A 16,789-nucleotide genomic window follows, 5' to 3' on the forward strand; every position below is an offset into this window, starting at 1 on the left:
TAGAATTGACTAAAAGTTAAAAAAAAACTTAACTTGATCTTAGTAAGTTCATGCTTTGGTCTGATAAACTTTTGCTAATGTTTTCTTTAGTGTTAAAAATTGTCAATAATCTCTTTATTTTTATATGTAAAAGTAATTGGTTTTCAAAAAATGTATAACCAGAAAAAATTTTATTTTGATAACTGTAACAGTTGAATGTAGCAGTTAACTATTTTATTTTACTTAAAAACATTGCAATTTTTTGTCATTAAAACCTGGTTGTAAATAAAATATTTAATTTGCACATCTCTATTTATATAAATGTAACAACTAAAATTGTGAAATCAAAATAATTCTTTTGAGGTAAATATTTTTCAATTCAATTTTTCAAATTTTATATAACTTTATTTTAAGTTTACAGTTTTATTTTGTTAGCATACTTTCTTTTTATTAGATAGTACAGTTACTGTTTGTTATCATAGTTTTTATAAGTACTATTTCATTAGTTATCATATAGTTATTATTCTAAATAATCACACTTTTATTAGTACCAAAATTTGTATTTTAACTAACTAGTTTGTTGAACTTTTACACTTAATGTAGTTTGAAATTTTGAAATATAGATTTTGCCTTAGTTGAAAAGTTGCCATAAGAACAAGATTTTAATTACACATTAGTTTTAGTAAGTTTGATGATTTAGTTTAATTTTCAAATTTATAAAAAAAAAATGTATTACTTGTATATATTTCAACTTTAGCATTTGTTATCTCAATGTATAGAATGTACCATATACATCCTATTTAGCAGTTTCATTATTTATTATTTCAGATGCACAAGTTTTATCTAAATTGTACAAACAAATAAAATGGGAAACGCTGCATCTAAAAAACCAAACGAAGACAACGCTGGAAACATCGATGTTGCTTCATCAGCTACTGAATCAAACTTTGTCTTTCCTAACCACAGCAGCACTTCAATTGACCACCACGAATCACCACAAGCTCCAGTGGAACACCCACAACCTCCAAAGACTACAAAAACCTTCCATCAGCAACTCGAGGAGCACCCACCAGAACTTGAGCTCAACAGGAGCTTGACAGAAGACGACGAGGAGCCGGAGGTTGAAGTGTACAACCAGGATGTGCCGCTGGAGCTGTTGGAAAACTACATGCTGCATCCTCCAGCCCTGCCACCCCACCTGCTCAACAAAGTGCTATTGAACCAGGACGTGGAAATGTCGTTGGAGCCCACTTTGCTGCCAGAGCCGCAGCACGTCATGCTCAACCACATGTACGCCTTGTCCATCAAGGACGGGGTCATGGCGCTCAGTGCCACCCACAGGTATTTTTATTATTATTATTATCTATTTAATAATATAGACATTTTTGGTCAGGTGTCAAGTATGCACAAAGGGACATTTTTGCACATAGAGATGTTTTTGCACAGAGAGACATTTTTGCACGGCGCCAATTTTGCAGAAAGACACTTTTACAAGGGTTTAAAAATTTCTAGTTTTCATTAATTTTGATATTTAATTAAATCTGTTACCCCTAACCCTTACCCTCGGTCAGTAACTTTTTTTATTTTCTTGTATTTTTTTATTAGTTTATTGTTTTTTATTATTAATTTTTACTAGTTATTTGTACTCTCACTATTAACCCTTACCCACAGTCGGAAACTTACTTTTTATTTTCGTTTTTTATTAATTTCTATTTGTGTTTAATTTTTTTTTATTCTTTTACTCTCGTGCAAAAACAACCCTCCGTGCAAAAGAGTCTTCGTGCAAAACTGACCCCTCGTGCTTAAGTGACCCTTCATGCAAAGATTCCCCTTTGTTCAAAAGTGTCTTAGTACATTTTTACTGGTCCCTATATTTTTGAATATATATATATATTAATTAGCCTTGAATAAAGTTTTTATTAAACTATTTACGTTATTATTTTTTCATTAAATTTGAATTTATTTCCATTTAAACATTTTTGAACTATCATTATATATATATATAAAGATTTATTTCAAGATGTAAAACTCAAAGGACTCGAGTTTCGTGCCTATGCACTCATCAGCTTCAAAACAAGTTCTATATATATATATAGAACTAAAATACACAAAATAAACTTTTGCTTGGGACAGCTGTTTCTGCGTTAAAATAAACTGGCTAATGATTAAAGCTTTATGAAACATATGTACCAGTATTTTCAAAATCGTTCTTTTCCAATAAATTATTTAAACCCTTCAAGTGGGCTCTGTAGAAGGTGTTCAAGTTTGAATAATAACCTTATTTTATATATATATATATATATATATATATATATATATATATATATCACAGATGTTCTTGTGCTAAAACTTTATTCCGACTAACGGCGTTTCACTGCTCTCAAATAAATTTAAGAACAGATCTACGGAGTCTATAAAATGTTAACACACATTAGAAAAAAAGCAGAAAAAAGCATGTATAATTATGTATAGTGTTTATCTAGGTAGTAACTATAAATGGACTTTATGGTTTAAAAGCAAAGTTTGGGATAAAAGCGTAAAATTATAAAATTGTCTACAAAAAAAACAAATTTAATAAAAGTAGGCACCAACCTCAAAAAGCTCTAAGAATAGGCAAATTTTAAAAATGAAAATTAAATTGAGTTGTGCAGAAATGTTACGTCATAATAATTTTAACAAATTATTCAATAATTTATACAGCTTGAAAACATGAAGTATTAAACTTGCAAGAATATATAAGTTTTGTGAAATAAATTAGTACATAAATAGACAGAGTTATTTAAAGTAGAATCGTCGTTTAAATAACTCTGTCTATTTATGTACTAATTTATTTCACAAAACTTATATATTCTTGCAAGTTTAATACTTCATGTTTTCAAGCTGTATAAATTATTGAATAATTTGTTAAAATTATTATGACGTAACATTTCTGCACAACTCAATTTAATTTTCATTTTTAAAATTTGCCTATTCTTAGAGCTTTTTGAGGTTGGTGCCTACTTTTATTAAATTTGTTTTTTTTGTAGACAATTTTATAATTTTACGCTTTTATCCCAAACTTTGCTTTTAAACCATAAAGTCCATTTATAGTTACTACCTAGATAAACACTATACATAATTATACATGCTTTTTTCTGCTTTTTTTCTAATGTGTGTTAACATTTTATAGACTCCGTAGATCTGTTCTTAAATTTATTTGAGAGCAGTGAAACGCCGTTAGTCGGAATAAAGTTTTAGCACAAGAACATCTGTGATATACATTCCGATAAGCTTAGCTTATCAGGATCTCCAGGATTTAACGCCTTATAACGTTACATCTTATATATATATATATATATATATATAATAAGGTTAATGTTTAAACTTAAACACTTTCAACTGAGCCCACTTGAAGGGCTTTTAAATAATTTATTGAAATGGCGATTTAAAAAATTCTGGAACATATGTTTCATAAAGCTTTAATTTTTCATAAAGCTTTAATCATCAGCCAGTTAAATTCAAAATAAAAAGCACTGTACTAAACAAAGATACAAAAGTTATGCAAAAAAACAAAAAACAGTATGACGTAATATTGTACATTACAAATATTCAGTACAAAAATCGATCTACCCTCTAACTAATCAAACAACTAAAATTAACGAAAACAACAGTTAATTGACTATAAAATGCTTCAAAATTTGTTGTGTTTTAAGAGAAGCTTTTTTATATGTCGACAAGACGATATAAATTCGCTCCTCTTATTTAAACAACCTTCCTTTTTTTTTTTTTTTTTTTTTTTTTTTTTTTTTTTTTTAAAGTTTTTACAATATTACTAAAGATTACGAAAAATGTACTGATAAAACTTTAAATGATATTAATGTAGAAGCTAAAAATTTAACTAAAAACTTAAAAATACACGATAGGATTAAAAAATTGCCTTTAAAAAACGCATACATAACGGTCAAAGACCATAAAGATAACTTTTTGACACATCCCAAATGTAGATTGATTAATACTTCTAAGTCCGATGTAGGTCGTATAGTTAAGGTTAAGATTGACTGCATTAATAAGGCTGTGCGTTTAAAATCTAAACTTATGCAGTGGACTGATACAGACCAAGTCTTAAATTGGTTCACTGGTTTGGAAAAACAAACGTACAGCTTTTTTAAGTTTGATGTAGTCGATTTTTATCCATCTATCAGCGAAGAATTGGTAATAAAATCACTAAAATTTGCTGGTATTTATTCTAGCGTACCTACTGAAGACTTAAGTCTAATAAAAAACGCATGTAAATCAGTACTTTATGAACAAGGAAACCTGTGGCAAAAGAAGAGAGCAAATAACACCAGCTCTCTTTTTGATGTAGCGCAGGGATCGTTCATGGGTGCAGAGTTATGTGAATTAGTAGGTCTTTTTTTGTTAGATGGGTTGAAGAATATCTTTGGTTTAGAAAGAGTTGGGTTGTACAGGGACGATGGTCTAGCTGTACTGCCCAATTCTTCTGGCTTTATAGTTGAAAGGCTAAAAAAACAAACGCACGCCTTCTTCAAGTCTATGGGGTTAAGAGTCACTATTGAATCACCAATGTTGACGACTGACTACCTGGATGTGAAGCTCAACTTGCATGATCTCTCCTATATGCCTTATAAAAAGCAAAACGCAAAAATTATGTATGTAAATAAATGTTCTAGCCACCCAAAAAATATTATAAACCAAATACCAAAAATAATTAATAAACGTTTAAATAAAAGATCAAGCAACGAAGAAAACTTTTTAAAGACAAAACAAGATTACGAACTAATAATGAAAAAATGCGGTTACAATGATAAACTTAATTTTGAAACAACGGAGCAAAAAAACAAAACGATCAATAAAAGTAAAAGAAAGCAAAATTTAATTTGGTATAATCCCCCATTCTGTACTTCAGTTAAAACAAACATCGGCAGAGAATTTATAAATCTAGTAAAAAAACATTTCTACAAAAATAACCCATTATCAAAGATATTTAACAAACATAATATGCGAATCAGTTATTCATGTATGGCGAATTTGGAGAGATTAATTAAGTCACATAATCAAAGGATTTTAAACAAAAGTAATTCGATCAAAAATCAGTGTAATTGCGCCGGTGGCTGTAAATACAATTTGAAGGGGGGCAATTGCCGGTCAGAGAACATTATTTACAAGGCAACAGTTAACTCTGACCTTGAAAAGAAGTTCTACATCGGCTTATGCTCCACTCAATTCAGATTTCGGTATGCCAACCATAAGAAATCCTTTAAAGGTGGTGTATACGAAAATGAAACTGAGCTTTCGAAGTATGTTTGCGGCCTTAAGCGCAAAAACATTGATTTTAAATTAACTTGGGAGGTGATAAAAAGAGCACAGCCAATAGCAGATGGTAACAACCCTGTTTGTAGGCTGTGCTTAAAAGAATCAACAGCCGTTATGTATGCGTTAAAAAAGGAAGGTTGTTTAAATAAGAGGAGCGAATTTATATCGTCTTGTCGACATATAAAAAAGCTTCTCTTAAAACACAACAAATTTTAAAGCATTTTATAGTCAATTAACTGTTGTTTTCGTTAATTTTAGTTGTTTGATTAGTTAGAGGGTAGATCGATTTTTGTACTGAATATTTGTAATGTACAATATTACGTCATACTGTTTTTTGTTTTTTTGCATAACTTTTGTATCTTTGTTTAGTACAGTGCTTTTTATTTTGAATTTAACTGGCTGATGATTAAAGCTTTATGAAAAATTAAAGCTTTATGAAACATATGTTCCAGAATTTTTAAAATCGCCATTTCAATAAATTATATATATATATATAATTAAGTATTTCTAAACAGAAATTTTTTTGTAAACGAAAGAGCTCATGAAAGAATTTAGACAGTTATTTACAATGGTTTTTTAACCAATTTTTATTCATCCACAGGTACAAACGCAAGTTCGTCACAACTTTGATGTACAAGCCAATATCTATTTAGTATATTTCTTTAGTTTAGTGAAACTGATTTTTGTTGATTTGTTTGTTATCTTGCCACCATCACGATTTGTCTTCTTTTCATTATCAGCAGTGTTAGAGATGTTACAAAAAGGTCTTGCCTTAATTTTGAATTGTTTTGTTTTGAACTATTTTTCGTTTTAATTTTTTTATTGTGAGATAATGTACGATGTTTTTAATAGTTTTAACTTTTACTAGGATAAAATTCAATCAAAGCACTGTTTTTTTTTTCAAATTGTTAATGCACAAATAAAAAAGAAAAACTTTATTTGAAGGCGGTAAACTTCCAGATAAAATTAAATTAAAGTAGTGTACAAATCATTTAAATAAATATACAACTAGTAAGCAACTATAGTTTTCAATACTCCAGTGTCAGTTGCAACATAAAGTTGTTTCAATTGAAAACTAGCTTAGCTTTTATAGCAGTTTGAACTATTTGTATTTCATGGCCAGTTAAATGATATCGTCTAAATGGTCGTAGGAACATTTTCCAATAATTTTCTTTTTCGTTCGACAGCAATTAAGAAAGATATATTTTTCCAAATTTTTGTTTTTTCAAAAACATAATTAAACACCTAAAAAGTTTTTTTGGCTATATTCAATATTAAAAAAAATATATATATATTACAAAAAAAAAACAGTTTAATTAATACTTGAAAAATTTGAATTTTTATTTTACTCAAAAACTCTAATTAATTTTAATAAATTTTAAAACTATTCAAAAAAAAAACGGATTTTTCTTAAAGTAGTTTGGAACATATAACAACTATCTGTATGATCAAAAAAAAAAACTTGAAAAATTTTCAAGATTATTTATAGGCTACCGTATAGACAACTAGGCTAACTACAGGGTGGCCATAAAACCTAGAATTTGGAAAATTTTGAAAAAAAATCGTAAAAAACGAAGAATATTTTTATTATTTTAGTTTTTTAACAACTTTGTTCAATAAAATCTTAGATTTATATAAAAGAGAGTTATAATACAAATTTTTAATAAGTAATAGATAATCTATTACTTTAATTGTTGAAACTACTTTTTTACTTAGATTTTCATTGTTTTGAATGTCATGTAATTTCAGTCAACAATAATCTATCAGGGTTATCTCAAGGTCAGGAAAAACTATAAAAAATGACAATAGCCAGGAACAAATAGGGTTTATGAAAAAAAGTCAGAAAATTTGAAAAAACGCCAGATTTTGTCTGTTAAAACTTACTAAATTTCTTATTTTCCAAAGCCTTTAAGTGGTAAAAAACTAATAAAATATCCTTTAAAGTCAGACAAAATTGCAAAATTTGCCTAGAAATTTACAATATCTGGTAAAAATTAATGAGATATCCTTTATAAAACTGCGAAATTTTTCTATTAACATACTATACCCTACTTGAACCAGTAGTTTTTTATGCTTTTTAGTATTGATGGTCTGTGGCAATGACGCTTCCGTAGTGAAGTTGTGATATATACACAAAATTTTTCTTGCATTTCTTTTGTTATGTGATATCTCTCATGCAGCCTGCTTGATGTTTTACCCAGCCTGTTGTTGCCTTTATGCATTAGGACAATTCGTGCTTGTTAATTAAATTGCTGTGCATCATTATGAAAGACATGATAGTTACGAACCTCAGCCTTAACCAATGATTTAATTTTAACCTAAAACCTGCCCTTGATCTTGGTTGTGCTGCAACTAATTTGCTTGCAAATTCGTGGAAAAAAGACCTAGTTGAGGAACAAAAGGTCTTAAATTTCAACAAAGAACGTAGTGTATTTGTTATAACAGCGGTTGAAAATCTCCGGAGCAGAATGGCTATTGGAAGTACATTGTAAAAAATATGCCATGCATAAATCCGCATAGCCTTGAAAAATTAGGAGTCACAATTGTTGTTAAGCAGTTTGCCAACATTGTGCTTAACAAAATAAAAAATGTGCTCCAAACCTGATGCTAGCATTGAACAATTTAGAACTTTGGTAAATTGTCTAATGAATGCATTAAAGTTCAAGAGCTTCAAGCAAAGTAAAGATCGTTTGGACCGGTTCTGCTTTGAAACATTGAAAGTTCCTGCCTAATCTTGTGTCGGAAAATTGTTGCAACCATTATTTGTGTTGCACAACAACCAGACTGAAGTCGAACGAGGGTTTAGTATTAAAAAGGCTCTGCTTAAAAACAGTATGAAAGGAGAAACTATTACATTTAAAAGAAGAAAAAAAGACTATATGTATGCATACAAACTTGAACTGTATCAAGTTAGAAAATACAAGTATTTTGCTGATAGAGCTGTTTGTTGCAAATACATCAATCATACACAGATGGTTCAAGTGATGTAATGGATGTTAGATGATTGAATTTATCAAAAAAAACTGTTGTTTTAACCTGTATAAAAATAAGGTTGAAAGTTTTATGTGTTTGATTATGTATTTTAGAACAAGTTAAAATTAAGCGTTTATATTTAGAAAAATCAGGAAAATTTAAGTAAAAAGTCAGGAAATTTTTCTTAGCTTGACCTGTGTCAACCCTGATCTATTTCTGACTAATGCAACTTAATAGAGTTTAGAGTAAGAGAAAACTAAGAGCAGGAGCAAAATAAGAGCGTAGACAAATAAAAATGTCTGATGCAATGATTTATGCCTAAGGTATTTATAGCAGTTATAAAAAAATTCTTAACATTATAATAACAGTTATGAGTCATTAGTTGTGCCTAGTAGTACTTAAAGTAGCTATAATAAGTATCATTTAAAAAGGTATAATGTTTTTATTTAAGAATGGTTAATAGTTTAGATTTAAACTACGATAAAACCATACAAGATTTTTTTCAATTTAAATTATCTAAAATCTCTGTATGGTTAATTGTGTTTATATTTAAATAATAAAGTTAAAAATTGAATCATAACGGTATTTAAAAGATAAGTAAGGTTTTCCAATGATAGATGATTAATTGCACTAAAAAGTTGTTGTATATAACTAGTACGAAGTGAAACAAGTAAATTATAAGTTATATAAAGTTCTAATTATTCATACTTTACAAACTTTCTTATATATTTTATTTTCATTAAACGTTATTTAAGTTTTTATTTAAGATTTAAAATATTTTTTGATTAAATAGGTTGACAAACATTTAAAATTAACAAATTAAAAACAACACCAACTTTTGAGTAGGTTGTATGGCTATTTATGTTTTGTATTAACATAAAGGTTTTTGAACAACCATATGAGAAAAAATTTGAAGAAACTGATTGAAAGCAATAATACAGGCTGCAATAGAATAAAACAAAATTAAATAATATATCATTCAAAAGGTTTATGCCTATATATATATATATATATATATTGTTTATTGAACGACAAAAAAATACACTCAAAATGTTTGGTCCGAGGACCTGATGTATTAAAAACCTTTTGGTTATTAAGTCATACACCAAAACAGTTTAACGTCATGCCCAGGACAACTTAACTTAAAGAAAGAACTTTTTTAAATTAAGACTAGTTTAGTACTAAAAATGATCAAAAAAGGTGTACTTTCAAAAACCTGAAAGAACTTTTGAAAACCTTGAATAAATCTTAAAACCAAGAGAAAATTTGCCAAAAACTAGAGGCCACCCTGCTACTACTTGACCTACTAGTTTCCGAAATACTTGGATTACTGATTGAATAACTACTAAACTACTATTGGGCCTACTACTTGTTGTGTGTGACCTTGAATACATGTGGTGTGCGACTCGATAACCAAAATGTTCTTCGTGCACTAGGTCCTACGACCAAATGTTTTTAGCGTTTTTTTTTTGTCGTTCAATAAACGAATAATAACGATATTGTACTGATAGGCCCATTAGTGGCGGCTAAACCGTGACGTTGCTAAAACAAATCAAGTACAAATATATTGTTTATTGAACGAAAAAAAAAAACGCTCAAATATTTGGTCCAAGGACCTGGTATTGAAACATAAAGGTATTGAAAAATATTGAAACACAAAAAGTATTGTAAGATAGAGAAGTTGAATGACATACATTGTTAAAAAAAGAGGTAGATATCAACCATAAGAAAGCAATTCCTTTCTTATTATTTGATAGTTTTTTATCAAGTTCAAAATGCTCTTTTCTTGTTTTTTTTCTAAATAAAGAAACAAAGTACTTAAATAATAGGAACTCTAAATTAAATAATTAAATTAAACTGTACATGTTCATTTGTGAAATTTTTGAAAATTAAGAAACCAACTTAATAGCTCTCTATAAAAACTATAAAATCTAGGAACTTTCTTGAATTGTCTTACTTTTACATATCTATCTCCTAAATGAGGTCGATTATGGCTAGTTTGAAGGTACCGTCGGAAAGCCAAGACTTGCAAAAAAATTTTCTAATAGTTCTAATCTTCGTGCAAAAAAATAATAAAATTGTATTTTCCTAAACTTTTATCTTTTAATAATTTAACTAAGCACATAAAAAAATTCTGACAAGCTCTAATAAAAAATTTAGAAATTAGTTAATATATTTAAAGAAGAAAAATAAAGCAATTTAATTCATATTTGAAAAATTTTAACTTTTAAATTAAACATGAAAACTTTAAACTTAATTAATTTAAACTAATTTGTGATTTCAAAACTATTAAAATAAATTAAATCTTTTTATTTAGTATTAAATATATAGCAACTCTTCGTATGGAGAAAACATAAACTTGAAAACTATTTAAAATTAATAACTATTAGTGTAGAATAGACTAACCAAGGAGTCACATCAATGCATAATCGTGCCTAATAGATTGTCTTCTGGCCTGGTATTACACAAAACATTGTTTCAATTCGGGCTAATTGTCAAAGCTGCAACCGCAATTCACCTTCTCAACCATCATTGCCACAAGAAGTATTTGATCCTCCTACAAACCCTTTTGAAAAATATTCGCAGATTTCTTCCAGTTTGCCGGAAACAATTTTTTGGTAGTTGGTGACAGTTTGTCGGATTGGTCAGGAATATTTTCCACACCCAGCGGAACCTCTCAGGCAGGTTCGCGTGGGTTGATTAAGTGCCTCCGAGATTTGTTTTCCAGGTTTTGAGTACCCGAGGAAATATCAAGTGATGGTGGACCAGAGTTTACGTCCAGTGCAACAAATGAATTCCTTAAAACCTGGGATGTTACGCATTGAATATCTTCAGCTTACTATCCAAGATCAAACGGATGAGCGGAAGTAGCCGTCAAACAGGCAAAAAGGTTGCTAAGATCAAATGTTGACGCTTCAGGAAATCTGGACAATGACAAATTTTTAAGTGCGATGCTCCATCTGAGAAATACTCCTGATAGCGATCGATTGTCAAGTGTCTCCAGCCGAGATCATATATGGACGTCAGCTGCGAGATAGTTTCTCATTTTTAAACAAACTTGAAAAATTCTCCAATTCTAATGTGCGACCCATGTGGAGAAAAGCATGAAAGCTTAAAGTAGAGGCGCTCCGTACAAGATTTGTTAAGAATTCAGAAGTACTTAACCAGAGAGCCAGGGATTTGCGACCTCTCTATGTTGGCAGTAGGTGTCTACTACAGAACCAGAGTGGCACTCATCCATGTAAATGGGACAGAAGCGGAGTGGTAATAGAGGTTCTTCCACATGATCAGTATGTAATCAGAGTTGATGGTTCACGGAGACTTACTCGGAGGAACAGAAAGTTTTTAAGGATGTAAAACCCAGCCTCAACAAGCATTGAAGCAAAAACTTCCCATGGTTGGAGCGGTAATCTACTAAGCTCACATGAGTGCAATGTTGGTCATCAACGTCCTGATTCTTCTGTGAAGATTACAGAAGATTTCAACGGTGCCAATACTGGTAAAACCAGTGATGTTGAAGCGGGTCATGAAGAGGTTGAGGAAGAGTACATTCTTGCTCCTATGGTTCCCCAAAAAAATAAGGTTCCACTTGCTTTGCGTAGGTTGAAAAACTTCAATGCGCCAGGGAAGCTTGAAAGTGGAGTACTCCAAAGTAGAAATCACCGTAAGTAAAGTCTGTTTGTTCCTGTTTATACAAAAGTTGGTGCTGAGTGTTCAATTGCTGCTGTTAGTGATGATTGCTAAGCCAGGAAGGATTCAGCATGGAATTGCATGGATTTGAATTGTTTTGGATTTATTTAGTGCGTTTTATTGCAGTTTTGTTTTTCTTCAAATAAATCCCTTGTTTAAAGATTTTTTTTTATTTAAGTCAATTGAGCTTTGTTAATGCATAAAATTTAGTTTCATCTCAGTAAACTATTTTTTAAATCCCCTCTTGACGAGCTATGTCATTGCCTTAAATTTGTTATTATCTTAAATGAGCTGGAAGGGATGTAGAATAATTAGACTATAGCTCATTTTAGTGTTTATATTTATACTTGTTTTCGTTTCAGATTTTACATTGTTAATAAATTATTAAACTAAATTGACAAGGAGTTATTCTTCAATTAGGGCTACTATTTAGTATAATTTTTGCCCAAATACCTGGACTACTATTTATTGAACGATAAAAAAAGCGCTCAAAAAGTTTGGTCTAAGGATCTGGTGTAGGAAAAAACCCTTCGGTTATCGAGTCGTACGCCACTAGTTACAAAGCTACTTGGAAAACTAGTTGCTCAACTACTTGGCATATTATTATGTCAATTAGTGGCGGCTAAATCATTATGTTACTAAATAAACCGACAAACGGTAGTATACAAACAAGTATTAAGATTGAGAGAACAAACATTCTTTAAGGGAAAAAAAAAACAAATATTAGCCACAAGAAAGCAGTTTATTATTATCATTTTATTAAGTTTAGAATACTGTTTGCTATTTTTTATATATGAAATCAAAGTATCTAAATCATAGGAACTTTAATGGTACATTAAATAGTAGGCGAAATAGTACACGAAGTAGTTCGGTAACTGGTAGTCCAAGTAGTTGGGTAACTAGTAGACTAAGTAGTAGGTCAAGTAGTAGACCTATAAAGAACTTTGAAAATTTTTCTAGGTTTTGTATTCATCATATAGGTAGTTGTTATATATTTGAGATTACATGAAAAAAATCGGTTATATGGTCAAAATACATAAAAAAAAATTAATAGTTTTAAAATAAGGTTTTAATAAAGAAACTATAAAAGCAAAATTACAAAAAAATCGGGTGTATATTGTAAAACGAGAGACTTCCTAAATAAAAAAGCATTATATTTGATCTTTAATTCTTTGCTTATGAGCAATGTTAGTTATGGCTTGTTGTGCTCGGGAAGAGCAAATAAAAAATGTATAAATAGTATCAATGTTCTCATAAACAGAGCACTTAGATGCATACATTATAAGAAATATGATGATAGTGTAAGGGAGTTAAAAACCCGGAAAATGTTTTATATGTTGAGAGTATGTATGTATATGAATTAGGTCTGTTTAAGTTTAACAATAGTTTGTTACCAGCTAACTTAATAATTACTATGCAACTGTAAAAAATGTCCATAGTTATCATACGAGAGGTCTTCAGAAACAAACTTTTTCCCACCTAGATTCAACAGCAAAATAGGTCATAAATCGCTATCCAACCAAGGAAATAAGTTATTGACTAAGCTACCATTATGTTTGAAAAATATAAGTCATTTTGGAAAGTTCCAGGATGAACTTAAAAGTTATCTATTAAACAGTGACTACCAAGGTCATTAGTGATCATTGCTACTCGTTTATTTACTTTTGCTTATAGAAGTTAATAACATTATCATTTTTTACCAAACATTTTTTTTTGTTCAAAAGCTGATTTGTTTAGTTGCAATAACAGTGGTTTAGTCTAGATTGCAGCATTTTCTATCTGGTTTTTCTTTAGATTATTATTTAGGATTACTTTTTTTAGTTTAGTTCTGAATACTTACAAACTTTTAGTTTTTTTGTTTTTTTTTAGCATGCCAATGTAAAAAAAATAGTTATAGATGGACATACTTTAATAAAAAATTAAGTATTTAATAAGTAAGCTGAGATAACTGTTTCAAGCAAACTTATGTTAAAAAATCTCTTTTTCTAAGGAAATCCAAAAAGTAATCTTTTTTTTATGTTTGTAAATATTGTTTGCTTTCTATTGTTAAAATTTTAGACTTAGACAAGTATTCAAAACATTAAAAACTATATTAAAGTAGAAGGAAATTTGTTTCTGTTGTTATTACTGTTTTATTTTTCTTATTAAGTGCATAAATGTTACAGTAATTATTTTTATATTTTTATTTATTAAAGTTAAGTTCAGTTCTGGTAGAATTCACTTCTTAAAAGTTATTAAAATTATACAATATTTTATTTACTTATTCAAATGTAAAATTATTTTTACTGTTCAAGTAAAATTATTATATACAAAAGAAAAATTACACTTTTAGCAAAAAATACAGATTTAGCAAAACTTTACGTAAAAGTATTTCAGCGTACTACATCTTTACCTTCTCTAAGGAAGGTGTAACCTACCCTTCAAGTATTCTCAAGTTGTCTATTAGTATTGCCTTTATCCTTTTATAAATCAATTTAAAGTTATAGATGTTTTTTTTTAGTTCATATGTTATTAGACAAGTTATTAAGTACACTTTAAAACACAAAATTCAGTGAACTTTTGTTTAGATTTCTTTTCTTTCTTTTTACTTAATCGATTGTTTTATTACTAAAGACTTAAATATTTAGATGATAAAACAAATTATATGTTTGAGCTCGTAAGAAGTTTTATAAGCATGTAGTGTACGACTAGATAACCCTAAGGTTTCTTTGTACACAAGGTCCTTAGACCAAACTTTTTGAACGTTTTTTTTTATTGTTAAATAAATAATAATTAAAACTTATTGAAGTTAAAGTTTTTATGTTAAATTATAAAGTTATGACTTGTCCAACACTAATTAAACTGTTTTATTGTTCTTACTATTTTGATCTTTTTAATAAATTTTATAATGTAAATTTACAAAAAATTGTTAAGTTTTAATTAATTTTTTAGAACAAAAAATTTCGAGTTCATAATTTAGTTATTCTTGTGGCAAGAAAATGAAAATTATTAGAAAATGTTACTCAGAGTTATGGTTTTTCGACAACACCATAAAATTTTCCAAGATCGACTGCATTAAGGAGATAGATATGTAAACGTAATACAACTCAAGAAAGTACTTAGTCTTTTATTTAGTTGCGTCAAATGACGATTTCTTAATTTTAATAAATTTCAACAAAGAAACATGTAATACAGTTTAGTTGTGTTGTTTAGAGTTCCTATGCTTTAAATAGTTTTATTCTTTATATTGAAAAATTGATGAAATTGTAATAAAAGAATTGCTTTCTTGTCCTAGACAAGACGTTAAAAGGTATCAATGGTGGGCAACTCGATAACCGAAAAGGTTCTTCGTGCATCAGATCCTAGGACCAAATAATTTGAGCGTCTTTATTTTGTCGCTTAATAAACATTCTGTGATTGATAATTAGCTTTTTTTCTTAAAGAATATTTGTTCAGCTAACTACATTCAGTATTATTACTTGTTTTTATTCTCTCGTTTGTTGATTTTTTTAGCACAGTAATGATTTTTCCGCCACAAGTGGGCCTAATAGTACACCAAGCAGTAGGCTAAGTAGAATGCAAAGTAGTTTAGTTGTAATAAGAGTTGTCCTAATTTTAGGCCTATGCACAATGTTTAGAAAATCTAAGTTTCTGTTTTGATCATACATATAGTTATTATATGTTCGAGAGACTACATGAATACAACTTCGGTCTTTTTGTGTACTTTTTAAATTACATTTCAACTAAAACTAATTAAAGTTGAAGTTTATACACTAAATCGAAAGGCACAACTTGTAAAATATTAATCAAACTGTTAGATTTTTCTTGTTGTTGTAATATTTATTTACTTTTATTTTAAATTTTATAAAGGAGACTGTCAGAAATTTTGTAGTGTTTATTTAATCATTAAAAATTAAACAGTTTAACTTTGTATTGTTATATTCAAATGAAATTTACACACAAAGATGCTATAATAAGTTTGAAAACGAACAATTATTTTCCTAAGAACTTACTTGTTATATAATTTCCGATCAAACAGTTTTCTTGTTTACAATAAATGAAAAACAAACGAAAAAAACTGATCAGAATTCAACGTTAAGTATAACTTATGTTTGTAGGTAAACAAAAAAATTGCACCGAAAGTCTTTTAAGTACAACATTTGGGTAGGTGTCAGAAATGCTCGAAGAGAATTTTTTGCACGGCGCAAGTTTAAACTTAGCTTCAGATAATTGATCTGTCAGTTAGGAGAGCGGCAGGAAACGACTGTAGCAGTGGTTCTTTATCACTGTTACAGTTTATCCTAACCATTGGTCGGTAAGCGGTTCCTTCTGCAAAGTGAGCAGCGGTGACTTAAACGGGCCAAACGTGCAAAATTAAACCAGTGAAAAACTTACTTTAGTGCAAAAAGGACGCCATGCAAAACTGACCTGTCCACCAAACATTTTGTCTATTTTTTGAACAAATTCTTCTAGTACACATAGGGTTTAACACATGTAAGTTTTCTTTTAAGAATAAATTTATTTTACTTAAAAAATTAAATTAAATGTAAAGTGCTTCTTGTTTTAAAAAATTGCAGATTCATAACTTTGTACCATTCTTACTTGATAAAAATACAGAATAAAATTATCTTATATATAAATTCTTCCAAAAAATCTTTTTATAACAATTTGAAGTACTTTCTTTGGTACATAGTAGGTTTTTAGTAGTTGTATAATTCCAGTTGTTATAAACTTAAAATTGTTAGTGAGCAAACCAGAACAATTAATAAAATTAAATTTGTTATTCTGAATATATAACGTTGCATCTTTCACAGTTTTAAATTTAAATTCTACACTATCACGTTGATAAGTAAAT

General features: G+C 29.0%; 2 protein-coding genes across 2 annotated transcripts in view; both read left to right on the forward strand.

Annotated features, from left to right (window-relative positions):
- The first annotated feature begins 811 nt into the window (after positions 1-811).
- On the forward strand, positions 812-6,196 carry LOC145849247 (uncharacterized). The gene is made up of 2 exons (XM_082954385.1): positions 812-1,320; positions 5,894-6,196. The coding sequence occupies exons 1-2, from the start codon at positions 845-847 to the stop codon at positions 5,943-5,945; spliced, it is 528 nt and encodes a 175-aa protein (XP_082810511.1). The 5' UTR covers positions 812-844; the 3' UTR covers positions 5,946-6,196.
- LOC145849248 (methionine-R-sulfoxide reductase B1-A-like) overlaps positions 3,504-16,789 on the forward strand; it is a 64,303-nt gene continuing 51,017 nt past the window's right edge. The window contains exon 1 of the mRNA XM_082954387.1: positions 3,504-3,514. The gene's annotated coding sequence lies outside the window, so the exon portion shown is untranslated. The remainder of the gene's footprint in view (positions 3,515-16,789) is intronic.

The sequence above is a fragment of the Thalia democratica genome, chromosome 1 (assembly GCF_965202585.1).
Source record: "Thalia democratica chromosome 1, ktThaDemo2.hap1.1, whole genome shotgun sequence".
In the NCBI taxonomy this organism is placed as follows: domain Eukaryota; kingdom Metazoa; phylum Chordata; class Thaliacea; order Salpida; family Salpidae; genus Thalia; species Thalia democratica.